General features: G+C 56.0%; 1 protein-coding gene across 1 annotated transcript; it reads left to right on the forward strand.

Moving 5' to 3' along the window:
• The first annotated feature begins 392 nt into the window (after positions 1-392).
• On the forward strand, positions 393-27,150 carry TANGO6 (transport and golgi organization 6 homolog). The gene is made up of 17 exons (XM_064160178.1): positions 393-1,171; positions 1,837-1,953; positions 3,057-3,207; positions 3,932-4,056; positions 5,067-5,229; positions 5,900-5,982; positions 10,127-10,239; positions 12,209-12,385; positions 14,022-14,148; positions 14,949-15,128; positions 18,149-18,283; positions 19,779-20,276; positions 20,482-20,539; positions 22,633-22,785; positions 24,874-25,025; positions 26,093-26,206; positions 26,815-27,150. Exons 1-17 carry the CDS (start codon positions 422-424, stop codon positions 26,989-26,991), a joined length of 3,273 nt encoding a protein of 1,090 aa, XP_064016248.1. The 5' UTR covers positions 393-421; the 3' UTR covers positions 26,992-27,150.
• Positions 27,151-27,636: the final 486 nt, after the last annotated feature.

The raw sequence follows: 27,636 nt of genomic DNA on the forward strand, positions 1-27,636 counted from the left end.
TCAAGCTGTTGTAGCCGAGAGGCATTGCTGTGCCACCGACCCACTCGCAGGAGCCGGCACCGCTGACCGGACCCCAACTCAGACCAGGACCAAGGCGGTGACACCCGCAGCCTCCTCCCGCCCCGCCCAAGATGGCGGCGGACGGACGGCTCCCACGAGATGGCGACGTGCGTCTCGCTCCGCCCCTCCCCGACCTTCCTCAGATGGCGTCAGGAAGGTTTCCCCCATCCGCCCCCCGACCTTCCTCAGATGGCGTCAGGAAGGTCCCCATCCGCCCCCCGACCTTCCTCAGATGGCGTCAGGAAGGTCCCCATCCGCTCCCCGACCTTCCTCAGATGGCGTCAGGAAGGTCCCCATCCGCCCCCCGACCTTCCTCAGATGGCGTCAGGAAGGTCCCCATCCGCTCCCCGACCTTCCTCAGATGGCGACGCACAGCCGCACGCTGCCCCTTCCCGGTGGCTCCACGATGGCGGGCGGCACGGAAACGGAGACGGGACCAGAGTTAGGGCAGGTGGTGGAGGCGCTGGAGCTGCTGCTGCGACGGCAGCCGCCCACCGGGCCCGGTGAACGGGATGGTGGCGAGGTCGGACCCAGCCTGGAGGGCTCCCTGCGACCGGAGACGCTGCGCAGCAACGCGGCGGAGCTGGAGAAGCGGCTGCGACAGGCACCGGACTGGGAGTCGCTACGCGACCTGCGCCGTGCTGTGCTAGCCCGGACCCCGGCGCTGGCCGGCGGGGTGGCGAACGAAGCCGAGCCGGGCTGGGCAGCGGCCTGCGGGCTGCTGGCGCTGCTGCTGTGCCTGAAGGAGCGCCTGGCCACGCTCGCCGCCGCCGCCTCCGGTGCGGTCGGTGCCGGACCTGGGGCTGCCCCGCCGCCCAGCGCCGACACGCTCAGCGTGGGGCAAACCCGGGCGGTGGGCCAGGCGCTGCGGGCCGCCGTGGGCTTGGGGCTGGTGCCGTACTTGCCGCCGGGCGTGGGGCAGCGCCCGGGCCCCCCAGCGGTATCCCCAGCCCCACCGGCAGCCCGAGGTGCCCGGCTCCGCGCTGCCGCTGCCGCCTTGGCCGAGCTCACCCAGCACCCGGCGCTGGCCGGCCCGCTCCTGACGCGACACCTCGGTCTTCTCCTCGCCAGCCTCTGCCTGCTGGGCCATGGCCCTGCCACGCACTGTGAGGTCTGTGAGCTCTTTCTCCTCCCGTTCCACCCTCACGGTCGGTGCCAGCATGGGCAAAACCGACCGAACGGCTCGGGGTCGTCAGCCAAACCCAGAACAGCTCCCCAGGTGCCACGGCTGAGCCTGTGCTGTACTGGGCTCCAGCTCGCTCAGCCCCAGGGCTGCCTCCTGTGCTGAAAGAGGAGAGATTTAGCTTCAAGAAAGATATAATTCACTGTGAGGGAGTGGAACCCTGGCCCAGGTTGCCCAGAGAAGGGGAAGATGTCCCATCCGTGGAGCCATTTCAGGTCAGGTTGCTGCGGCGCTGAGCAGCCTCCTCCAGTTGTGCAAGTTGAGTGTAGGGGGTGGGACCAGATGGCTCTGAAAGGTCCCTCCCCATCTAAAGTGTTCTCTGATTCCTCGGAAGTGGTCAAGACTTGCATGGGGGTTTGAGCATCTTGCTCTAGTAGAAAATGTCCCCGTCCAGGTGAAGAGGGCTGGAACGAGATGGTCTTTAAGGTCCTTTTGATCCCAGAGCATTCTGTGAGACTGCCGTGGATGTTCCTCTCCAGGTGCAGTGAGAGCCCTCTAGCACTGAGGGACTGGAGGGGCGTTAGCACAGGGCAGGACTGATGTAGCACCGGCAGCCGTGCTCTCCTCACTGATCCAGGGTTTCTTTTTCACAGGGTGTTACAGAAGCAGAGCGAGTGCAGTGCCAGGAGACCTTGCGGCACATCTTGGACCATGTCTACCAGCCACTGGCAGTGCAGGAGCTGCTGGTCCTGCAGGGACGGCCCAAGCAGGTACCTGGCAGTGGTGACAGTGCCATCTGTGGCATGAGTTGCTCAGGGTGCTGGCTCGTTGTGTTCCCAAGCTCTGCCGGTGCCTTTGCTGCTCTCCTGGACACGTTCTTACATGTTCAAAACCAGTCTGGCGGAGCACTGCTGTGCCTGGGCGCTGTGAGAAGCTGCTGTGCGAAGCTGCTCGCACGGTGGCAGCTCTGGCCCTGCTGCACAGGGGGTGTGGGTGAGCTCAGGGCTCCCATCCCCGCGGGTGCCACCTTGGCTTGGCACTTACATCCGCTGTGCCTGGCCAAGCAAAGCACCTCCGTTAGGGCAAGAGGAAACAGCCTCACGTTGTGCCAAGGGGAGGTTTACATTGGATTTTAGGAACAGTTTCTTCATCAGAAGTGTTGTCAAGCCCTGGAGCATGCTGCTATTTATGTGCACTGTAGAATGGTTTTGGTTGAAAGACACCTTTAAGATCACCAGATCCAATCTTCAGTACAGCATTGCCAGGTCACCACTAAATCATGTCCTTCAGCACCACATCTCCATGCTTTTGAAACCCTTCCAGGAACGGGGACTCCACCACTGCCCTGGGCAAGCTGGGCCAGGCCTTGACAGCCCTTTCAGGGAAGAAAATGTTCCTCATGTCCAATCTAAACCTTCTCTGGTGCAGTTTGAGGCCATTTCCTCTTGACTGATTGCTTGTTCCTTGGGAGAAGAGTCCAGCCTCCTTTCAGGGTGTTGTAGAGAGCCTCTGGCAACTCAGTTCATGCTGTGCCGGGGGGTTTGCCGTGCTCTGTGCCGTCTCTGCAGCCCAGTGCTGTGTGCCTGGTCCTGGTGGGGGTTACCACTGCACACCCTTTACCTGTGTCAGCCCTCCAGGCCCCCCATGCCCCATGTTGTTAATGGGCTGCTACCTGACCCTGAGGGGCTTTAGTTAAAGCAGGGGAGCTCTGTGCAAGGAAGCTCCCGGGAAGGCTGGCCTTGCTTATTAAACCCTAATTAGCTTTGTGCCGCTGGGTGAAGAAGTGATTGATTAAAAACCTTTCCCTGTGCTGTGCTCCCGTCTGGCCTCAGGCCCTGCAGGGCTCTTAACCTGCTCCTTTGTTCCTTTCCAGGGTCCTCCCTCTCCTGGAGTCCGCACAAAGCCAGCCCTCGTGCGGGCTCCGGCGTGGCTGCGGGTCCTTTGTGGGCAGCTGCTCTCCGAGAGGCTCCTCAGACCCAATGGGGTGCAGGCTGTGGTTCGGGGCATCATGGAGGGGACAGGCGGTGAGTAGGGTGAGCTCTGATGCTGCTCTTGGCTGAGAGAAGACTGTGGTGACATGTTTGTTTCATCCCATGAGATGCTGAAATGGGAAACAGCTTGTGTCAGGCCAGGCTCCTTGGAATACTCAGGTTTTGCCTTGGACAAAAGACTTCCCAGTGAACAGGGAACACCTTCCAGCCACCAGTGCTTTTATTCTGGGGTACACCATCACATTTGAGGTCCAGACTGGAAGCCTCTGAACTAATTTAGTCTATCTTAATCACACCCCCATGTGCATATGGAGCATTGCTGGCACCAAGGAGCTGCACTGTTGGCAGTTTGGTGTGAGCAGTGCTCGGTGCTGGGCTGTGAGTAGGTGGAACGAGACCCATCCTGCTTTCCATTTCCTGCCAAGGAGGGAAACTGTTGCTTTCCAAAAGCTGAATCCCTCACTTTTTATTGCCAAAGCTTCCTCTGGCCAATACCAACCTGATGACACCATCCAAGCACGACCTCTCTCCACCTTTTGGCACTCACACCTATTTGTAGATGATATTTTTCATTATCAAAGTGATTTTTTTCCCCTTCTCTTATTAAGTTCAGCTGTCTCCTGAGAGTTGCTTGGTTTTCAAGAGAATAATAAAAGCTAAAAATCCAGGTTTGGGCCAGAAATACCTGGCTTCAGCCAAAGCTGGCTTGGCTGTTGGCTCAGTCTGAGCTGATTTTGGCTTTGTGCTGGCATGGCAGGTTGTGCTGGTGCTGAGGCAGCAGCTGTGGACTGGAGGAAATGTGACGCGATCGCCAAGATCCTGGCATCCTGCCCACAGCAATGCCTTTCCCTGGAGGACTACTACAGCCTGGTGTGCCCCCAGGTAGGTCACTCTCTTCCCCAACCCACAGCACACCGCTGCAGCTGGGAATTACGGCGTGGAGAGTGCTGGTGCTGTCACTTCTGCCTGAGTGTGGCTTGGACCGTGGCAGCATGGAAGTGGTTTTGTGCTGCTCTGGCAGTGGGATGTGTTTCCACCCTGCTCTTGCTTGAGTTTTCCATGTTTGATTGAAGTGCTGGATGATGCCTCCTGCTCACATGAGCTGTTCATTGCTGTGCTACAAGGAGCACTCTGCTGTGGAGCTCTTGCTTCCAGCCTTTGGCTGTGGGAGTGGTGCAGGTGCTTGGTTTGAGCCCAAAAATGCCTTCTGCATTGACAGGATTCTGTGAACATGTGCATGGAGAGGAGGCTGCCTCTTCCATATGTGGAGTGTCATACCAGATGTCCCATACTTCACTGAATCATAAAATCCCTGTCGTTGAAAGAGGCTTTTAAGGTCATCGAGTCCAACCATTAACCCAGCACTGCCAGGTCACTGCTAAATCGTCTCCCTCAGCACCACATCTCCTTGGCTTTGAAACCCCTCCAGGGATGGGGAGTCCACCACTGCTCTGGGCAGCCTGGGCCAGGCCTTGAAAACCCTTTTGCAAAAGAAATTTTTCCTTCTCTCCAACCTAAGCCTCCCCTGGGCAACCTTAGGTGTTATCCTCATGTTCCTCAGGAGATGAGCCTGACCCCAGCCTGGCTCCAACTTCTTTTCAGGGCATTGTAGAGAGCCAGGTCTCCCCTCAGCCTCCTTTTTCCAGGCTGCACAACCCCAGATCCCTCAGCTGCTCCTCACCAGACCTCTTCTCCAGACCCTTCACCAGCTTCGTTGCCCTTCTCTGGACCCACTCCAGCACCAAAACGTCCTTGGAGTAAAGGGCCCAAAACAAGGCAGTAATCATCACACAGGAGGCTCCTCAGTTTCCATGGTGGCTGCAGGGGCTCTGCCTGCCCTCGTACCTGGGGATTCCTGATCTTTATTCCTTTCTCGTGGACTTCCTCTCCAGGTTCTGGACTTGCTGCACATGCAGGACAAGCTGACTGCACGCCAGTTCCAGCGAGTGGCCACCACCACGCTGCTCACCATGGCGAAAGAGCACCCTCAGCTGGCGGAGAAGCACCTGCTCCGGCCCCTCCTGGCACCGCTCCTGCGCGGCTCCGAGGCAGCAGGTACCGAACCAGCTGCTCTCTGCTGAGCCCCGCATCACAGGAGGGCATCATTTATCTTCTCAGGGTCTTTGTCCTTCCACCAGAGTGCTGTCGGCCGCTGAAGTGTAAGGCCGTGTCTGGGTGCACCGTGGTTACTAGCACTGCATTCAAATGGCTGCAGTGTGGAAAAGCCAAGGCGTGGGGCTTTGCCCCGTGCTCTCTGGGAGACTGTCCCAGTCTGACAGTCCTGGCTGGGGCTTCCAAATGGAAGCTGTCGGTTCCCCACACTCTCCTGGGAGTAATCCATCCAGAAGCTGTGGTCTCCTTTGATCTGCTTGTAACCTCATGGAGTTGACAACACTGTGGTTTTGTTTGCTGCATGTGATGAGGGCTCATCAGTTCCCATGGAAAGCAGGGAGTGTGGAAGTGCTCTGCAGTGCTGGCTGTGGTGGGATTGCTGGTCTGGAGGCTCCTCAGCCTACAGTCATGGAATGATTTGGGTGGGAAGGGACTTTTTGAGGTTATCTAGTCCAACATCTTCAACTAGAGCAAGTTGCTCAGAGCCCCAAACAAGCTGACCTGGAATGGTCCAGGGACAGGGCATCTACCACCTCTCTGGGCATCCTGGGCCAGTGTGTCATTGGTTTTGGTTGGCATGTTGGGTGCTGATGTCTCTGGCCTTTGTTTTCAGAGTTGGTGGTGGAAGATCTCCTAGCAGGTACTGTGCTGGTGACAGAGACAGAGCTCAGCAGCTGTGTGGAGGATGTGCTCAAGGTATTGTGTCTGATTCGGGTAAGGAAGAAAACTACTCCAAGAAAGAGCTGATTTGGGCCTTCCTGAGCAGTTTGGTGTGTTGGACCATAACAGAACTCAGTATCTCCTGTGGTTATGCTGAGGTGAGGCCAAGAGCTGCAGGAAATAGCTGTGTGTGCAACACTGCACTGGTGGCACTGGAGCTTTGTGCTGGGTACTCAAGGCACTGCCTCAATCCATTCAAGTGTTGTCACTCCAAAACCTTCTGTGAGATGGCAGCAAGATGTCACTGCTTGTTTTTAACCTGGTGTCTATGGTGTGTCAGAGTAAGAAGAGTCTGGGCAGTGGGTAGTAACCAGGAGTCTCCATCATGCTCTGTTCTTCTCTGCAGCAAGACTTTGGTGCAGCTTCTGCTGGGCTGTTGTCCAGATATGCTGCAGAACAGTTCCAGGACTCAGGCTGTGAGTGTAGGGCATGTAATGTGGTGGCCATGAGATCCTAGTCAGAAAAACCTGGCATATGTTGCCTTGAGCTGTCAGTCCTGGTGTGAGATGATGCCACTCAGCTTTCAGCATTAGAAGTGTGCAGCTGGTCAGAGGGAAGGACAGATCCAGGGAATCCTGCAAGTGCTGAATCACAGAATCCCAGCACAGCTGGATTTGGAAGGAACTCTGGGGGTGATCTAGTGCAAACTGCCTGCTAAAGCAGAGTCACCCACGGCAGGTTTCCCAGCATCACAATGTCCAAGTGAGTCTGGAATCAATCCAGAGGAGAGGCTGCTGTCTGGACAGGTTTCACCCTCACAGTGAAGAAGTTTCTGCTCCTGTTCAGGTGGAATCTCTTGGGTTCCAATTTATGCTCATCAGCCTTTGTCCTGTTACTGGGCACCACTGAGAAGAATCTGGACCCATTCTCTTGCCTCCCAGCCTTTAGCTCTTGCTGGCCATTGAGGAGATCCCTCTCAGGCTGCTCTTCTCCAGACTAATTTTCAGAGGAAGTCTCTCAGCTCTCCTCCTGGCTGTTGCTGGTCCCCCTCTTGGTGCCCCTGTGCCTCAGTTTCCTTCCAGTAGAGTGTAGCTGAAGCCAGTGTCACCAGTGCAGGAGTCAGAAGCAGCTGGGAGCTGCTCTTCCTGCACCCAGGTCTGCAGAAGCCTTTTGCAGTGCCAGCATGGAGTAATGGGTGGCAGTGGCAGACAGCTCTTGTTTCAGGTCAGAAATGCTTCCAAATGAGTGACCTGGAGAAACAGGGCACTCGAGGTGTCAGCAGGAGGCAAGCTGCACTCAGCCATGTAGTGAGGACAGCTTGGCATGGCCCCAGGTCCTTGCTTGGTGGTTGTGCAGCCATGAAACAAGCAGATGCAGTGTGGTTCTGAGAGTGCTGCTGAGAGGTCAGCAGGCTGAGAAAGAGTGAATGTAAGCTTGGAGGCATGGGAGAGCTGGTTAGTGTCTGTGTTCTCAACTCGGGTGTCCCAGAAGTGTCCCAGATGTCCCTAGTGGTTCATCTTCACCTGCTGGTACCTGTCAGGGGCCTGAAGGTGTTGCAGTCTGCTTAGGCCCATTGGAGAAGTAAGGTAAATGGATTAAGGTGGTTGTTGAGGGAAGGGTCAGCCTGTTCTCCTAAGGAACAAGTGACAGTACAAGAAGATACAGCCTCAGGATGGATCAGGGAAGTTTTAGGTTGGGCATGAGGAACAGTCTCTTCCCCAAAAGGATTGTCAAGGTCTATCCCAGGGTGGTGCTTGGGTCCCTGTCCCTGAAGGGTTTTCAAAGCCATGGAGATGTGGTGCTGAGGAGCATGATTTAGTGGTGACCTGGCAGTGCTGGGTTAATAGTTGGGCTTGATGATCATAAAGGTCTCTTCCAACCAAACCTATTCTGTGGTTGTGTTCTATGATAGTGCTAAGTAAGGAAAAAAAGAGTGTCCTGTTTTGCAGGGACCATTCTGAGCCAAGTGAACCCTGTGACGTGGGCACTTAGTGCCATGGTCTAGTTGACTGGATAGGGCTGGGTGATAGGTTGGACTGGATGATCTTGGAGGTCTCTTCCAACCTGGTTGATTCTATGATTCTATGATTTAAGCCTGTGGGTGGGTTAATCCTCCAGCAGCTGCTCCTGGGTGTCCAGCCACCTCCTCTGGAATTGCTCCTGGTGCAGGACTGTACCTGGAGGCAGGGGTGGGGCCACAAAGCTGCTCCATATGCCCAACTACTGAAGCAGAAGGGATTGCTGGAACTCAGCAGCTTTCCAAGCCCCGGGATGAAAAAGATTCAGAAAGATGGAAAGAAACTTGGATTTAATCAGAGCAAGCTCTGGCTTTGCCAATAACAGACCATCTTCCCTCTTAGAGGAGGTGTTTCCTGGGTAGCACAGTGCAGGTTTAGCACCTTCTGGGGAGCTCCTTCCTTCCAGACTTCCCTTGGAGCCACAAGCAAGATTTTCAGCAGTGTAGATCTTGATTTTGGCGTTTTGGGGAGAGGTGGGGTCCATTCTTGTGCTCCTGGTGAACAAGCAGGGCTTTTTGTGAGACTTCTCTTCTGAAACCCACCGTTGCCACCAGTACCACCACTGCCATTCACTGCCTGCCCTGACAGCAGCTTTCTGCTGTGCCTTCCAGCCCAGGAGGACATCTCCAGCCCAGAAATTCAATTCTAAGAAGCTGGTGACTTGCTTGCTGGCACGCCCCCGGGCAAGCTAAGCTCTTAAACGCCGGGATTGTTGGGTGTTTTACGTCCTGGTAATGATCTGTTGTAACTAGCTGGCAGGCAGGGACCAGTCTGGAGGGCTGCTCTGCGGCTGCCGCTCACAATGGGGGTGCTGGGGGAGTTTTGGGGCGGATCCTTCCTTAATGGCAAAGTGCTGGAGGCTAACAGCAGCCAGATTAGTGACTCTGGAGCCTCCAGCCCGCGGAATTGCAGGGGGGGGCGGTGTGTTTCTTGCCTAGCAAGTGTCATTTGATGCTGAGTGAGAAACCATCCTTGGGGCTTCATCAGGGAGGCTTTGTGTACAAAAGGTTCTGGTTTGGAAGGGTGGCTCCACGGGGATTAGCACAGGAAAAAAGGTCTGTTTGCATCAATCCGCAGGGCAGGACGTTATCAAGATGATCTCCCTCACATTATCAGGACAACCTCCCTCCTGCCCAGCTTGTCAGGCTGCCTGGAGCAGCTAAAAGCTCTTTAGTCTGTCCCCAGGGCTCTCCAGCTGCAGAGGTTGGAGGTGATGGGGCAGCATCTTCAGGGCAGGTAGTTCATCCTGTGACACAGCTGGAAGTCCTTTGGAGAAATTGTGGAAAGCCTTTTCTCACTCTTTTTTTTGAGCTAAAAGCTGTGAAGGAAGATAAAGCCTGCTAAAATGGTGAGCTGAGCACAAGAGCCCCGAGTAAGCCTTGAGTAAATCCAGCTGAGGAAAGCTTGGTGTTCAGGCCTTTTCTGGACTGAGTTTTCCCAGTGTTACAGCTCTGACTGGAATCATCCTACCTGGCTGCTAGTTTGGGACGATTTGGGTTCAAAACACAAAGTCAGAGGACTTCTGGGAGTGTTTATCTTGTGCTCTGTGGGCAGCAAGTTTGGAGCAGTGGTATGAGGGTGCTGGTTTAGTGGAGGAAAGCATCAATTCAGGATGGTGGAGGAGAGTGGCCCTGTAGCCTCCAGCCTCCTCCAGCAACCCTCTGGCTCAGCTCAGCATGCGTCAGCCCAGCTGCCCTGCTAGGGACTGATCCCTGTCTTTGAGATTTGGCTCTGGGTGGAGGATTTCCAGAAAGGTTTGTGAGTTCAGAGGTGCCTGCTGCATCTCTCTGCACTGCAAGACCTTACCCCTGAGCAGATGTCCTGAAGGGCTGGCTATAGCCTTCCCGTAGCTTGGAGCCCTGCTGTGGTTAAGCAAATGCTGGGAGAAAGATGCTGCTGAAGGCTGCTTTTAATGCAGGATAGGGCATAATCAGCAGAAACAGGCTCCAGACAGAGAGGAACAGACTGAAAGCCCTCTGCTGCCCTCCCCTTCCCTTCCCTCTGCCGCCCTTCCCTCTGCCGCCCTTCCCTTCCCCTCCCCTCCCCGCCTTGCCCTCCCTCTCCCCAGACCAGCAGCCATTCTGCACGCAGATGTGATTTCTGTCCTTGCCTTTGCTCCAGGCAGGTGTTTGACTCTCCTCCCCGTGCCCTTCTCTCCGTAGGTGTATGTGGTTGGGAATGACAGCTCGAGCCTGCTGCTAGGATCCTTGCAGTCAGTCCTGGGAGTGGTTTTTTCCCTCTATTCCTTCGCCAAGCAGAATGTGTCATACTTACGGTAAGGAAGGGTTGTGCACAGCTCCTTCTGGGCTTGCATCTCTGCTCTGCCCAGCTCCAAAGGATGTGCTCTCCCCGGGCACGTACAGAAGCTGAGGCCAATTTTCCCATTCTGAGGAGCTCCTGCTCTAAGCAGAAAGCAGCTGCAGGCGCAGGGCATGGCCTTGCTGTGCCTGAGGAAGCAGTTCTTTGTCTTCCCTGAAGCCAGAATGTTAGCGTGTCCTGGGGCAGCCTTGGGGAAGTCTTAGTGCCCACCTTGGAGCACGGGTTGGAATTGTTGGTGGATGGGGATAGGTTTGGAATTGTTAGTGGATAGCGATGGTGACGCTGGGACCTCACTGGGTGTTGGAGCAGTCTAGAAACTAGGTAACAATTGGATGAAACTGGCTCTTAGAAATACAAGACTGTTCTTCTCCTGCTTAGAATCATTTCCCATAGGAGCAGGACCTGTCCCCTGTGTTTGCCCAGCTCCCCCACCACTGATGTGTGGTGGTAAAGCACCACGTCTGTCATACAGTCATTAAGGCTGAAAAGGACCTCTTAAGATCTTCAAGTCCAACCACCAGCCCAGCACCACCATGCCCACAGAACCATGTCCCCAAGCACCGTGCCTGTGTGGTTTTCCAACCCCTTCAGGGGTGATGACTCCACCATCTCCCTGGGAAGCCTGTTCCAGTGCCTGACTCTCTCAAGAGAGACATTTTTCCTAGTGTCCAGTCTAGCAGGAGGGCTGGTGGTGACCAGGTGCTGGCTGTACTCTCTCCTTTCTCCTCCCAGGCTTTCCTTGGGCTGCTCTGAGCGTGAGCCAGCCTTGTAAATACCCTCCTGGTGGGTTTACACTTTGCTGTGGTGATCCTGGCATGTGTGTGCTGGAGACTTTCCCTGCAAGGTCTGTGTAGACATGGCCTCTGCTATTATTAAAGACGTCGTTAATCACTTCAAAGAGCAGTGAGGGCTGTGGCAGGTCTGTAGAAGCAGCCAAGTTAACGCTGCTGCTGGGTGAACACAGTTGCTGCTCGCCTCTCTCTTTGCAGAGGAATTTGGCTGAGGTAGCCAAAACCACAGCTGCCTGGAAGCGTTCGGGTTTCCAGAGCACTGGCACGGTACAGCTGCTGCTGCTCCACCTTAAGCTGCCCCTTCCCTTGGCAGGGCTTCCCACGCCACCCTGCACTGTGCCTGGCTCCCTCCTCCTGGTCCCCGGCGCTGCTGGCGGCTCTGCTGTGTCACGTTGGCACGGCGTGCCGCGGCTGCGGGGAGGTGGCTGTCCTTGTACAGACACGCTGTTCAGACAGCGCTGCCTTCCTCGCGGGGCTGAGATCCTGAAGGACCCAAGTCCTTCCATCTGGGAATGCCAGCAGGACAGGACGTGCTGCCGAGCCCATTAGAAACAGGCACAAATGCATTCAGCTGCCAGGGCTGTCAGCCAGAGCATCCTTTGTCTTTTTCCTCTCTCCCCTTTTTCCCCTCCCCGAGATAGGTTGCAGGTCCTGCTGCAGTGCTGCTGTGCAGGGAGGGACACATGGATTGCTTAGAACCTCCCTGCTGTGCCGACTGGCTGAGAGAGTTGGGGTCCTTCATTTTGGAGAAGAAAAGGAGATTTGAGGAGGAAAAAAAAGTATATTTATGGCTCCTAGAACTCTCTGAAAGGAGATTTGAGCCAGCTGGGGATTGGTCTCTCCTCCCAAGGAACAAGCAACAGTATCAGAGAAAATGGCCTCAAGTTACACCAGGGAAGGTTTAGGATGGACACGAAGAAGAATTTCTTCCCCTTGAGGGTTGCCAGGGCCTGATCTGGTCTGCCAAGAGCAGTGCTGGAGTCCTCATCCCTGGAGGGGTTTCAAAGCCGTGTAGATGTGGTGCTGAGGAACCTGGTTTAGTGGTGACCTGGCAGTGCTGGGTGGTGGTTGGATTTGATGCCCTTAGAGATCCTTTCCCACCCAAACCATTGTGTGATTCTCTCTCCTTGCCAGCTCCCTGTGCCAGGACATTCTGCTGTGGTTCTTGGAGAAGTCAGAGCGAGAGGTCTCGCTGGCTGTGCTGGAAGGCTTTGCAGGGCTGGGCAGCAGCATCCACACCCTTCACCCGCGGTGCAGGTTCTGCGTGGGCAGCGAGGGTGGTGCCACCATCACGGTGGAGGAGACCATCAGGTGAGCACTACAGGGGCAGTCCCCAGGCGTCACTCAGCACACAGGGCTTTTCATGGCGCCCCTGGCGGGGAGAGCCCTGTTGAGCACGGGACTGTCGGTGCCATCCTGTCACACTCTGGTCCCCCCAGCCCCCCCAGCAGCTGGCTGCCCATGCCAAGCTGGGTGATGCGCACAGTGCTCTGACTTTGGGTCCTGAAGAGCAGCACACTTTGTCCAGGCATTGTCGTGCACTCTGTCTCTGTGTTGTGTTCTTTTCATGGACTGTTAGAATCACAGACTGGGTTGGGTTGGAAGGGCCCTTTCAAGGTCATTCTAGTCCACCCCCTTGCAGTCAGCAGGGACACTTGCAACTAGAGCAGGTTGCTTAGACCCACAGACAACCTGACCTGAAATAGTGCCAGAGATGGGACATCTGCCTCCTCTCTGGACAAACTTGGCCAGTGTCTCACTACCTTCGGTGGCAAAAATTTCTTCCCTCTATCCAGTCTAATCTCCCTCTTTTTGTTTAAACCCATCACATCTTGTCCTGTCACGGCAGGTACTGATAAGAAGTCTGTCCCCATCTTTTTGAAAGGCCACAGGAAGGTCTTCCTGGAACCTTCTCTTCTCCAGGATGAGCAACCCCAGCTTTCCCAGCCTGACCTCACAGCAGAGGGCATCCAGCACTTGCTGTGTCCTCCCCTGGACCCATTCCAATAGATCCATGTCCTTTTCCTGAGTCCCCTGTTTGCTGTGTGCCTGGGAATGGGATGTTTAGATTCAGTGTTTGTCTCCAGCCTCTCTCGTGGCAGATCATGACTGGAGCAAGTGGAATCCCTTGGGCACAGGTGGCACAGCACAGCAAAGACTCTAGTGCTGCCAGCATGGCTGAGATGGTGACTCAAGTCCCCCCTTGCTCTTGCAGATGGTCCCTACGAGCAGAGGCAGAGCATGGCCATGTGGGGAATAAACTGTAGCTATTAGACTCCAGCCAGGCAAGCTGGGAGTGCTGGGCAGTGTGACATTTGGTGTGGAGAGCGAGTGGCTGTCAGCTGGCAGCACTGAGCCCCGGGCCGTGCTGTCCAGCAGAGCACATGGCTCCTGCCCAGGAGTGTCCCTCTGCACCTGTAACAAAACCCCTTGGGTATGCTCCTGGTTTGGGTTCATTTCAGTCTGTTCCTGACCTGAATTAGTCTGTCCCAGGGTCTGCACTGCTTAAACTGGGTATGCTTTAAAACCGCTCCTTCAGCGGGCGTGGGGATTGGACTAGGTGACCTTTAAAGGTCCATTCTGACCCGAAGCATTCCATCATCCTGTGGCTCTGCCCATGTCTCTCCTACTTTTTTTTTTTTGGCTGTGACTGCTGCCTGAGTTAGCCAACACTAATCCCATTCTTTACAGGCTGGCTGGCCCTGCTCAGGGCTCCTGTTAATGTTTTTGTTAATGAATGCAGGTTAATTAATACACCAAGTGCCTGATCATGTAAAGAACTGAGCAGTAGTTATGCTCAGCTTCCTCCAGGCTTCTGCTTTCTGGTGCTGCTCTGGAGAAGGTTTCATGAGAAAGCTGCAGTGAGGTTTCACCTCACCCTAGAGTTGTTTAGAGGCAGCCCTTGGAAGAGTCTGAGAACGTTCATTTCTCTGGACACCTCTTTCAGTGATGAAGATGAAGCCCTCTACCAGAAGGTTTCTGCAGAGCAGAGCCGAGTGGAGAGCTTGGTGGAGCTCTTGTCTCACTGCCAGAAGTGTGGTCTGGCTGGGGACTTCTTCATCCGCTGCCTGAAGGTAAGGGCAGGCACATCTCTGGTTGGGGGACTTCTGCAGGGATGGTTTCTCTGGGCCAAGTGTCTCCATGGCCAACAGCAAACAGTTGTCCCCTTACACGCCCTAGGGTAGAGCACACAGGGACCAGTTAGAAGAGAAAAGCAGCCCTGGTCCCTGAAGGGGTTAACCCTCAATCCCCTTGGGCTTTTGTAACAACAGGAGCGTGTCTGGAGTTTAATGATGTGTTCGAGGCTCTGAATAATCCCTGTTGCTCCCATAGCTCCAGCACTTGCTCCCTTTCATCCCACCTCGAATGCCTCCACTTCCCTCCTGGCCTCACGTGGACTGAACCTCCTGTGCCCTTGGAGGCCAGCGGGGATCCAGTCTGTAGTCATACTGAGTTTCCAGTGTCCTGGCTGCAGAGACACTGCTGTGTCACAAATGGGACACCCAGGATCCTTGGACAGCTCTCAGGATGTTCCAGAGGAAAGGTCCCCACTCCTCTACTGCCTTTGTGAGCAGCCACTGCCTGGAGCAAGGCTGAAAATAGAGCTCCAGCAAAGCCTTATGGCCCAGAGATAGTTTGCCCTAGGAGAAGTGCTTGGTGGTGCTTTAGGTGGTATCCATAGAGATGAGGGTTTGGCTTGGTGACAGAAATGTGTGTGGAAGGGAACAAGGCTGGAAGAGGGGAGGTAACCAGGAGCAGTAGGTCTGGGTAACATGGACCTGCAGGGCACCAGACCACTGGTGTGTGGATCACAGCACAGGTTTGCCTCTATTCAACCATTGCCTTTCTCTGTGCTGTGTGTCCTTTCCATCAGGAGCTGACTCATGTAACTGCAGAGGACAAGGAGGCATCAAACTCAGACATGATGCCTGGAAGGAGTCTCCTGGAGCTGGAGCAGTACCATGCTGGGCAGAGGAGGAAGCTGTTGGTCCTGCAGCTTGTGGCCACACTGTGTGAGAACGTCTCAGACACTGTGTTCACAGACATTGCTCAGGTGGGTCACTGCAGAGCCCTGGGGCATTGGTGGCTGCAGTGTAGGGCAGGCCAAGCTCAGGGTCACTGGGCTCTAAGGAGAGAATCATAGAACCGTGGAATGGTTTTGGTTGGAAAAGACCTGTAAGGTGATTTGAGTCTAACCATTAACCTGGCACTGTCAGGTCACTACTAAACTGGGTCACTCAGGCACCACAGTTGCACTGCTTTGAAGCCCCTTTAGGGATGGGGACTTCACCACTGCTCTGGGCAGTCTGATACAGGCCTTAGCAACCCTTTCAGGGAGGAAACTGTTCCTCATGTCCACCTTAAACCTGCCCTGCGGCAACTTGATCCCGTTTCCTCTTGTCCTGCACCAGGCTGGGTTGGGAAGGCTGCTGTGGAGGGCAGCAGGGTATTCCCCAGCTGATCGCTGTCCCTCAGCTTCCTCATCCCGGTGGTTTTTAACTGGCTGCCCTCTTTATGCCAGTTAACCGTGACTGGTTTGAGTGGGGGTGCTCAGAGCAAGCACAGGTTGGGTGTCTCTGGGACAAAGGAGTCTTTGTGTGTGCACAGCAGTGACCCAGGGGATGCAGCCAGCGCTGCTTTGTCCTCACCTGCCTCTCCATCACACCCACCCGCGTGGGACCGGCTCAGAAAGTCGGGGTGGGAAATGGGGAAGGATTTTGCCAGGTTCCTGAATCCAGCCATGAGTCTCATTTGAATAAGAAGCAACCCCCCAGCCAGACCTGCAGACAAAAAGCCCCATTATGCTTCCACCCGGGGTTGTGTTTCAGGGAGGGCTGCTCTCGATGGGACAGGCAGTGGCAGAGCTGTTTGAAAGCAGGTTCTGCAGCGCTGGTTCCTCCAGGGCATTTGTTCTTGCTCTGGGCACTCCAGTGCCGGGGCTTTGTGCTTAATGGGATTGGAGCAAGCAGGATCCACCTTCCCAAAACCAGACCCCAGGAGCAGCAGCAGCTGTGGGCCCCTCGGGTGTACAATTCACTTTATTTACTTTTCCCTCCCCTCACAATCGAATTTCATGAGACTGGTTTGATTTCCTCAGTACACCGAGGTCGCTCTGCTTCCTCCCGACACTCAGACGTGCTCCGGAGTTTATTGTTCAGGTTTTTTTCTCTTCCAGATGAAGCTGAGGAGTTTCTTCCTTCTAAATTACAGTTCTTTTAACTGTTTTTTTTTTTTCAGTAGTTATCTGCTGATGAAATATTTATCCATTATATTCCTCCTTTTCTTTGTCCCATTAAATGCCATTTCAACCCATTCAGCTCATGTGTTTTGTGAGAGCAGATGTTCTGACTCTTGTTTTGACTTACTTGTTGTGTTCAGTGGCATTTTATTTCTGGACTAATCAGTCTAGAAGGTATCAAAGCCTCTTCCCCAGCCTCTTCCAGCCAACCTCCCTTCTCACTGCCACGGGGATGTGCTTAAGGAAGCCACAGGGATGTGCTTAATGAAGCCGGTAGCAAGGCAGCAATCATCTCTTCCCCTGATAAGGAAACTCATTGCCTGCACTCGGTGCCCGTGCCCTGGAGGCTGGAAATGTAGGGTCTGGGGCACCTCGTTCCTCTTCTGCTTTGCTTTCCAAAGTAGTTCCTCCTCTTTTGCAACATGCCTGTTACTAGGAATGACCTTGATCTAGCCCCTTCCCAGCACAGTCAGGTGCCACCACGGCCACCAAGCTTAACCCAAGCTTTTTGGTGCCAGTACATCTGGCAAAAGCATGGAGAAAATTATCTTGCTGGTTTCCAGAAGCACTGGAAACCTGTGGAATCAAAGATGTTGGTGCCAAGTGTGGAGAAGGCCAATTTCAGGCAGTGGAATGAGGGTGGGATTGGGGGGGGGGAAGGGAAATATTGTGAGGAAATTACAAAATCGATGACACACTTGGCAAATGATCCAGATGTGGGTGGGTAGATGGTGTCTGGTGCTGTGGGGAAGTTGGCAGGAGAGGGAGATGTCTTGGGCAAGGGGCTGGGGAAGGTTGGCTCTCCCAAGCAGGAGGATGACACTTGGGGGAGGGCACTTGGGATGAGTCAGTAGCTCTCTGAGTATGAGCCACAAATGTGGCAAGTGGCCAATAAGGCCAAGAGCATCCTGGCTTGAATCAGACATGGTGTGGCCAGCAAGGCCAGGGCAGGGATTGTCCTCTTGTACTGGGTGCTGGCAAAGCCATACCTCAGGACAGGGGTTCAGTTTTCGGCCACTAACTCCAGGAAGGACATGGAGGTGCTGGAGCAGGTCCAGATAAGGGTAACAAAGCAGGTGAAGAGTCTAGAGCACAGGTCCTGTGAGAAGGAGCCGAGGGAGCTGGGGTTGTTCAGCCTGGAGAAAAGGAGGCTGAGGGGACACCTGGCTCTCTACAACTCCCTGAAAGGAGGTTGGTGCCAGGTGGGAGCTGGTCTCTTCTCCCGTGGAACAAGTGATGTAGGACAAGAGGAAATAGGAGATTTAGGTTGGGAATGAGGAACAATTTCCTAGGCTGCCCAAAACAGTGCTGGAGACCCCATCCCTGAAGGGGTTTCAAAGCTGTGGAGATGTGGTGCTGAGGAAGATGGCTTAGAATCATAGGCTCTCAGACTGGTTTGGTTTGGAAGGCACCTTAAATATTTTCTAATGTCTCTGCCATGGGCAGGAGCACCTCCCACTAGACCAAGTTCCTCAGGGCCCCATCCAGTCTGGATTTGGACATTTCCTGGGTGACCTGGGCCATAGTGGTGACCTGGCAGTGCTAGGTTAACAGTTGGACTCCATGATCTTAAAGGTCTCTTCCAACCAAAACAGTTCCATTTTTCTGTGAGTCTGAGCAGGAAGGTCAAGGTGGTGACCACAGCAGGGGAACATGAGAGGTTCATGAAAATGTCTTCTGCTGGCAGAATTCAAACAGATGCAGGGACCAGGAGAGATGGAGAGGATGCAGCAGCTCCAGAAAGACACCCTGAGGGACAGGCTGAGGCAGCAGTAGCCTCCTGGGAGCATCTCGGAGTCCTGCTCTCCTAACTGCTGTCCCCTCACTCTCTGCAGGTGCAGGAGTTTGTGGCAGCCACTCTGCAGCGAGCCTGTGTCAGTCCAGCGCAGGGCCCTGGCGCGGCGGCCGAGGCACAGACCCTCGCCATGGCCATGGGGCTCGTGGCTGCCATACTTGGTGGAGCTGTCCAGGTGAGGGGCACAGAGCGAGGGTGCTGGGAGGGGGGACACAGCCAGCATGCCAGGCTCTGGGTGCTCCTTGGGCTGAAGTCCCTGCTCGCTCCCAGCAGGTATATATGTGTGTATAGATTATTTTGCCTTGCAGTGGTGCTGGGATGCTGGCTGGAGGGCTCACTCCTGTCAGGACAGCCCTGAGAGCCCAGTTAATCACTATACAACCCCGAATATGCCTCCAGGAGGGCACTGATGGAGCAGAACAGTCACGTGCAGCATCTTGTATTACAGCTCTGCATCCTCAGCATCCCCACACGTCCATGGGCTCCATCTCTGGAATGCAGTGGACTTGTCACTGTGGGCTGTACCTTAAAATGTTTCAGATCCTGTGTAAGAAGCATCCCTCACTGGGTTGCCCCAATGCATGGTGCTGTCAGGAAGGGACCACGCATTGGTTGGCACAACGCAGTCCCTCTGGGTTGTGCTGACATCATGGAGCTGCTGAGATTGCTTCATCCTCAAGCTTGCTTAAAGCAAGATCCAACTGTTGATGGGAAAAGATAATTTATTGTGTGCTATTGATAAATTCCTAACATTGGGAAAAAATCCCACAACTCTTAGTTGGAGAAAACTTAAACCCAGATTCTGGTGCCCCATCCCAGGCAAGCTCCTGCTTCTCCTCTGGCGTTAATGGGAGCAACTTAACTGGGCAAATGGAATGTGAAAGGTTTTGGAGGCTGTTTGCATTTCAGTGGCCAAGGGATTTTCACATGATCCAAAAGCTCCCCAAAATCTCCACTTAAACATCATTTTTGAGGCCTTATGGCCTAGATGTTGCCGTGGCAGCTAAAGCCAGCTTAGGGCAGGAGCTTCCCTCTCATCAGGTACTGTAGCCTGAGAACAGGACAAGCCTCATGATGCTGGTGGAACAGATCATAGTTGTGGGCATCCCAACTCGAGAGAGACAGGGAACTACTGAAGACAGTACAACAGAGGTCTACAAGGATGATAAGAGAGTGTAACATCTCTCTTATAAGGAGAGGCTAAGAGACCTGGAGCTGTTTAGCCTGGAGAAGAGAAGGCTGAGAAGGAATCTGCTTGGTTTGAAAATACTTTAATGGTGGATGTCAGGAAAGTGCAGCCAGTCTCTTCTCAGTGGTGCTCAGTGATAGGACAAGGGGCAGTGGAAGTCCCTGGGAGTGTTTAAGAAAAGACTGGATGTGTTGCTTACTGCCATGGTGTCGTTGATTAGATGGTGCTGGGTAGTAGGTTGGACTTGATGATCTCAAAGGTATTTTCCAACCCACTCAGTTCTGTAAGCCTGTGAATGAGAACTGGCGCGCAAAGTTCTGCCTCAACGCGAGTGAAAACTAAACTGGTGGTGTCTGCAAATTGACTGGGGGTGCCCCCAATCCTCTTGTCCAGGCCATTGAGAACAGTGTTAAACTGAGCTGGTGCCAGTGCTCAGCCCTGGGCAACACCAAGGATTTTGCTTCTTTCTCTCCACCCACAGCTCCAGTCCAGTGACTTCGCCGTGCTGAAGCAGCTGGTGCCCTGGCTGGAGGAGCTCTCCCACACCTACCCTGAGCCCCTCACCCAGGAGCTGGCCACTGACCTGCGCATCGCCATCTGCACCCACGGGGCTGTCTCCCCGGGGACATTGGGTGCTGCTGCCAGTGGTGTGTTGGGGAAGAAGCCAGGGACAGGAGCACAGAGCCCTGCTGGAGCCCTGAGCCCAGGAAGTGGTCAGACACCATCACAGTGCAGTCACAGCAGCCCCTCGGGTCCCAGGGAGAGGAACCAAGGGCAGCGTGTGTGCCACAAGCCTGGTGATGCAGGTTCTGCTCCAGCCCCATGTGCCAGTAGCACAGCCTCAGCTGGGCTCCAGGAGCTGCTGGTGTCAGCCTACGACCCGCAGCCCCCGAGCCGGGCAGCTGCCCTGCGCCATCTCACCAGTTTGATCACGCAGCGAGATCCAGAGGCTGTTCAGCTTCAGGAGAAATTCCTGCAGGTACCAGGCTCCCGCTGTGGTCGTGGTCCCCATCCTGTGCCACAGTGCTCAGCTGGGGCTGAGCATGCCGATGGGCTGGGGACAATCTGTATTACCAGAGCCCTCTGACCTTGCTGTCACCGTTGGCTGATGGCAGCAGGGGAGAGAGACCAGGGCTGCCACCTGCCCAAGGCTGCTGCTGACAGCATTCCCATTCTCCTCACAGGTCTTCCTGGAGAACCTGCAGCATGAGGATGCCTTTGTCTATCTCTCAGCTATCCAAGGTGAGCAATGCCCAGCCAGGGTGAGCGTTAGGCCTGAGAGAAGGTTGGTGCTGGGAGAGTGAAAACAAAGAGCAGAAGAGCTGAAGCCAGGTTCAGCATCTCCTGTCCTCCAGGACCACATTTTCATGACTTTTGGTCAAGTGTGGAGCCATGTGCAGGCTCTGCATCATGTTCCATGGGCTTGCTCCATGAGTAATCAATTCATTTGCCATCTGCCCAAACCATGATCACCAGCCTTAGTGGAGCAGGAGCCTAAGGTGACAGCACCCTGGAAAGGTTTGCCTTCAGGGCATCTCCCAGTGAGTTGATGATCAGAAGCTGCTCAGCGTCGTTGAGCCAGCTCTGTGCCACCAACCTGGGGCTACAGTTTCAGCACAATGTAGTCACAGCCCTGGCCCTGCACTCAGCTGACATTTTGGCTTGCTGGTGTGGGGCTGGGTCTGTGGGGATGCACCGGTGCTCTCTTGGGGCCATGCCACAGCCATTCCCATGGCCAGTGTGGTAGCTGCCAACCAATGCCAGGAACCACAGGATCATTTCCAAGTTAATTCCACAATCCATTGCATCTCACGGCCTCACAAATCGTTACCCCAGCGGAATGGGGAGAGCAGTGGTGGGTGTGCACCCAGGCAAGAGAGCCGTGTGCTGCCGCCCTCCTTCCTGTGCTGGGCTGCTACCAGGGGCACCGATCACTTGCCAGGAAGCCCTCAGGTCGACACTTGCTCCAGCACAGCCCCTTAGCCCTCAGGCAGAGCTGACAGGGGCGTCCTGCGCAAGAGCCGCGGTGGCAGTCACGGTGCGCTGGGTTACCTGGAAGGGAAGTGCCGCTCCCACGGCCCGGAGCCATTCCGGCACCGCTGGGAACTTGCTGTTGGGTTGGTGACCTTTCGCAGCAGCTGGAGCAGGAGCTTATCGCCAGGCTTCCCTCGGCCTGCACGGTCTTGAGCGGGACAGGTCGGTCCTTGCCTCGCAGGTGAAACAACCGCTCCAACGTCCCGGGTGATTAATGCGGCGGCGCAGCTGCCTCCGCGCTGCGCAGCGCGGCCGCGGCTCGCCTTAACTCTGATGCCCTTCCCTGCGCTGCTGGCTCGCCCGGCTCGCACCGTGCCGCCGGCAGCATCCATGGCATGCTCTGCGTGGTGACGGCCACTGTGCCAGCAGAGCTGCCCCGGTGTGGCTGCCCCCACCGCAGCTGGCCGTGGTGGCACTGCTGGTTACCGCAGAGCCAGGCTCCGGTGAGATTGATGCCAAAGGAGAGGTCGTTGCTGCACCAGACGTGCCTGGTCTTGCAGAGGGTAACCCACACTGGGCACCCTCCGATAACCAGGGAATGGGGTTGAAGGTGAAGGCAGTTGCTCCTGGAGGGCAAGGGGAGCTGGGGCTCACCATTGACTCAGCACTTGGCACTGCCGCTTGCCTGTTTCGTGGAGAGCAGCTGCCTTTTCACAGCAGAGAGGCACCTTGTGCTGCCAGAGCCCTGCCTGGTGCTTGCCACCAGCTCACAGGGGTGGTGAAGCCAGGGCCAGACCCGTGGCACAGCCTGACACATGTCTGATTACACCAAGTCAGCGGATGTTAACCAGCAGCAACTGGAATCACACAGGCACAGACTGGCTTGGGTGGGAAGTGACCTTGCAAGGCCACCCACCCTGTGGTCAGCAGGGACATCTGCAACCAGAGCAGGTTGCTTCGAGCTCCAAACAACCTGACCTGGAATGGTTCTAGGGATGGGGTATCTCCCACCTCTCTGGGTAACCTGGGCCAGTGTCATCACCCTCAGCATCAAAACTTTCTTAATGTGTGTGCCTAAGTTTCTAACCCACCACACCTTTGTTAGTGGGCACCTGCCACCGGCTGCAGAGTTAGCTACTTTTCAACTTGGCATCCACCTGGACCTGGCAGTGGGCTGCTTTCATACTGTCACTTTGCATAGGAGGACTGTGGGACATGCCATGGGCCCAAGGTGGTGCAGGGGTCCCACCCCTGAGGTCACTCAGGTGGCATAGCTGCCGATGCTTCCTCTGCCAAGGGTACTGGCACGTGCCACCCTCATGCCTGGCCTGACTCATGCTTTCCTCTGATTCTCTCCTCAGGTGTTGCCCTGCTCTCCAGTGAGTACCCAGAGCAGATCCTGCCTGTCCTGCTGGCACAGTACAAGTGCCCAGCTCAGAGCACAGAGGACACTGCAGCTGCCATCACCAGGATGAAGCTGGGCGAGGTGCTGATGCGTGTCACCCGGGCACTGGGTGAGTCCACAGCCACGTCCTCGAGCACAGTGGTAGCTGACAGCCCCTTGTGCCGGCAGGTCCAAGGGGTAAAGCCCAGAGGGAAGTTTTGTTGTCCAAAGGCGAGACCCATGGCAGGAGCAGGAGTGTGGTGGTGGATGCTGCCAGCAGCCCACCGTTCCCTCAGTTGGAGGCTGCTGGGAAGTGCCTGGACACGCAGGGCTGAGGGATAAAAGCTGGATGAGGCCTTTCTGGTAGTTGCTGTTGGGACATGTCTTACGACGCCTTGTTTTGTTCCTGGCCAGTAAGAGCATGGAGCTGGAGCTCTCCATGGCAGCAGCTGGTGTTCCCTCAGGATGAGGGTGCCCGGTCACCAACCAGGTGCTTTGCTCTCCCACTGGCCATGGCAGAGCCAATGCTGACACACCCCTGTTACTGTGCCATGTACCAGAGCTCCTCTCCAGAACACAGATACTGCAGCAGTGTCCTCTAGCTGTGGTGGCATCTGTGAGTTCTGCCAGCTGCAGGCCTCCTGTTGGGAACAGTGGTGACTGATGCAAGCCATGCCATTCCCTACCCTGCTGCCAGATAGAGGTGGCTGGCATCATCTCCCTGTGGTGGCAAAGCCTGTCAGTTCCTTCAGGCCCCTGGGTGATGTCCATGTATCCAGCCTTGTTTGGCACTGTGCTGGGTTTCCCTTGGCAGCTGCCCGTGGTCCAGCTGGCAGCATGGCTGGCACAGTGGGCACAGCCTCTGCTGCGGCTCTTTCCCCTGCGCAGCTCCCCGCGGTGGCTCCGCCGCGGGCAGCGCCGCAGCACGTCCCGGCTCGCCTGGGTATTTATAGAGCCGCTCGCATCAGATTGTTTCTGTTGCAAAGCTTCGGGATGCGAGAGCGAGGATTCACCCGGCGCAGCTGCGGTGCTCTGCCTCTGCTGCTCCTGCCTCCTGCCCTGTCCTCAGCCCCAGCCCTGCCTGCCACCCCACTGCAACAGCGCCATACCAAGTGTGTGGTGCCATTCCTTTGCCATCTTTCAGCCGATACTGATCACTCCTTGTCCTGTCACAGCAAAATCATGATCAAAAGTCTGTCCCCGGCTTTCTGATCAGCTCCTCTAAGTACCAAAAGGTCACAAGAAGGTCTCCCTGGAGCCTTCTCTTCTCCCCACCTCTCTGCCTGGCCTCACAGCAGAGGGCTTTCAGCCCTTGGGTTGTTGTTGTGGCCTGCTCTGGCCCTGCTCCAACAGGTCCATGTCTCTCCTGTGCTGTGGACTCCAGAGCTGGACCCAGCACTGCAGGAGAGGTCTCTCAGCAGAGCAGAGGGGCAGAATCCCCTCCCGGCTGCCCATGCTGATGAGCATCAGCCCAGGACATGGTTGTGTCTGGGCTGTAAGCACATGTTGCCAGCTCATGTCCAGCTTTGCATTCTCCAGCACCCCCAAGTCCTTCACAGAGCTGCTCTCCAGCCCTTCATCCCCAGCCTGGATTGACAGTGCAGGGCATTGCCCTTGGCCTTGTGGTACCTCCTGAGGTTTACAGAGTCTCTCTTCTCCAGCCTGTCTCTGTCCCTCTGGATGACATACCATTTCCCCTCCTTGCACACTGGAGTTGTGCTGGTGGTGTTGGCATGCTGTTGGTGCCAGGGCTGACAAGTTCCCAGCCTCTTGCAACAGCCACTCCAAGCCCCAGCATGTGAGGTTATTCCTGTCCCCACGTCCCACTGCCTCCATCAGCTGCAGGACACAGGCATCCAGGGGGGTTACAGGGCTCGGCACAGCTGATGTCCAGTGAGCCCGCCAGAGCTTCCTGCATACTTCCAGTGCTCCCCTTGGCCAGAACAGCCCCTGCCCGGTGACCAGAGCCATGCCCACGCTGTGAGCCATGGCCACCAGCCTCGGGCACCTTCTCTGCTGGATCACTGTGCATGCCGGTCACGGGCAGACCCTTAATTAGCGTCTCGCACCTCCCGGCGCCTGCGGGTGTTAATTGAGGGGGGCGGGAGGCTGAGGGCTGAATGATGTGAGATTTTTGGTTTCACACATGAGATTTTGGGTTTCCCGCATCATGTCTGTGCGCTGTGTCTGTGGCCACCCTGTGGGCGGTCTCCTGCAGGGGACATGGTGTTCCAGCACCGGGAGCCGCTGATCCAGGCCTTCCTGCGCGGTGCCCGCGATCCCGACAGCGCCCTGCGGGCCAGCAGCCTCTCCAACCTGGGCGAGCTCTGCCAGCACCTCGGCTTCCAGCTGGGAGCCATCATCCAGGAGGTACCGGCCCCATCCAGAGATCCCTGCCAGTGCTTCTCAACGAGGGTGGTTTGTCAGCGGGTGGCAGGGCCACTGAGTGCTTGCTGCTGGGGGTGACAACGGCTTGGGAGTTCCAGGAAGGACAAAAAGCTTGGGCCATGGATGCTTGAGGTCTCTTCCAAGCTGAGGCTTTCTCGTTCTGGGACGCGAGGTCTATTTGCTGATGTCAGTCAGCAACTTGTTGGATCCAAACACTCAGGAGGTCCTAACCGTGCTTTTTAGGGCTAAAAGTTCTCTAATCCACCACCAAAAACGTCATCTGGGCAGGGAAGCAATCACCCAAGGAAGGGGCAGAGGTGCCAACTCCACCCATGGCAGGAGAAGACCTGGGGGCACACTGAAGTGTGCCAGAGGCACTTCCTTTTGTTAATGAGCCTTCATTAACCGTCCCTATCAGGAGGCAGCTAATAGCAGGCTGGCAGGGTGCCAGGGCTCTCCTGTGCCAGAGACACCAGAGCTATGGTGCCACTGGGCCAAGCCCAGCTCTTGGAGTGTCCTCCCCAGAGGGTTGAGGGGAGCTTCGAACTGGTGATTGGTGCCCCCCTGGAAGGCAGAGCTCCAGCTTCTGGTCCCTCAGGAGCAGGAGGGGGAGCAGGAGGCATCAGGGATGTGGCTTTCAGGCTTCTCCCTAGTCCCCACTTGCAGCATTGCTGGGTGCCAGCAGAGCCTGGGGAGATGCCAACGCACCACAGGCTGCTATTTCAGGAGCATGCCAGCTCTGCTCATTCTCTCCTGGCTGTCACTGGCAGGGCTTTAATTAGGTTCCTTCCACTCTACCAGCTCCTTATAAAGCTTTTAGAGGTATCCCCAGCAAGAGATGGGGGCCGCTCAGTGCCCCATGCCCCACAGAAAGCCAATCCCCCAAGTCAGGTGCTGGCAGGAGACCATGCAGCTGCTCCCAAGTTTGGCACAGGGATTCCTTCCTCCTCACCCCCAGGGATATCCCCACCACCTTGACCAGCTGCTCTGTCGAGTCCCGCCGTGTCTCCTTGCCTCTTCCAGTGCCCCCCGCTGCCTTGTCCCCACAGGTCACCTCTTGCTTGACAGCCATAGCCAGAACAGACCCCGAGGCTGAGGTGCGAAGAGCTGCTGTGCACGTGGTGGTGCTGCTGCTGCGGGGGCTCAGCGACAAGGCCACCGAGGTGGGTCACCTGCCTGCCTGTCACCAGAGCCTGGGCAGCCTCTGCCATGCTCCTGGGCATCTCCAGGCACCATGGGGCCTGATTCACAGCTTCCAAGGAAAGTCCTAGGGGAGTGGCACCTCCAGCTTGAGCTTCCTCCATCAAAGAGCCTCCCTAGTGCCAGATCCTTCCTGGGGCAGAGGGGACATCACGGGGGTGTCCCTCCGAGTTGCTTGGCAGTGCCAGCTCTGGGAGCTGTGGGAGTTCTTCACCACTGATTTGCCTTGGAAATGCCCAATTTTTCCATGGGCTGTGGCCTCCCTCCCCATTTCCCAGCAAGGGGCATGTCAGGACTCGGCTCCTAGGGAGTTTCCTCCAGCCAGTTGTCCACAGGAGTCCCCACGGCAAGGATCTCGATGTCCCCTTGTGCCCCCCACCAGAGAGACACCTCAAATCACTGCTGCCATAGTGGAAGCTGAGTCACAGGAAGGCCGGGCTCACACCTGAGGCAGTGCCATAGTGGTGGAGCCACCATGTCCTGGCAGCATTGATGAGAGGGGCAGCACTGCCTCTGCCGGGGCACACCAGAGGGCTGTGTGTTGGCGGGTGCTGACAGTTGTGTCGCCCAGGTGCTGCGGGACGTGCTGCGGGACTTCTACCGGCTGCTGAAGCACGTGGTGAGGGCCGATCCCGACGGCGCCACCGTGCTGCACGCCCAGCTGGCGCTGCAGGAGCTGGACACCGTCATGAGGAAGGTCCTCTTCCCCCCGCAGACCCTGCAGAAGAGGATTGTGGTGCTGCCATAGCGGTGCCAGGGGACACCGAAATAAACTCTTGGTGCTGCCCAGGGGGAAGGGTTCACTGTATCCTGGGATGCTGCTGGCGTGTGCCAACTGGGAAAGAAATGGCATCCCCAAGAGGGCAAGTGGCTGGGTTGTTACTGGGATTAAACAGAGACATGCTCATCCCTGTGCTCGTGTCATCTCAGGTAGCCACATGAAGCCTGGTGCCATCACAGTCGTGTCCTGGCTGGGTTCAAGTCATCCTTGCGTACTGGGATGGCAGTGTGGTGGGAGTGGCATGGATGCTGCCACACAGCCCTGCGTCGCCCTCCCATGGCATCATACTCGTGCCGTGAGGCTGCTGGAGTGTCCTGGTACTGCCAGGCTGGCCAGTGGCTCTCACACACTCGCTGCTGTGTGCCCATGGACCTTTGCTGGGTCGGGCAGGGACGGGGACAATTCCTGGAGGCAATGTCTGAGCTGCCAGCTTCTAAACGTTGTGATTTTAGCCAAATCCTGGTGGTTTTGCCAAGGAGACAAATGGAACTGACAATGCCAAGCCCCTGCCCTGCTGCTGCACTGCTGGGGAGCTGTTCCCATTCACGCTGCCCCTGTGGCATTGCCCACCCTGTGCCCATTTCTAGGACCTCTGTCATCATGAGGTCTGAG

Source organism: Pogoniulus pusillus, chromosome 20 (assembly GCF_015220805.1).
Source record: "Pogoniulus pusillus isolate bPogPus1 chromosome 20, bPogPus1.pri, whole genome shotgun sequence".
NCBI lineage: Eukaryota > Metazoa > Chordata > Aves > Piciformes > Lybiidae > Pogoniulus > Pogoniulus pusillus.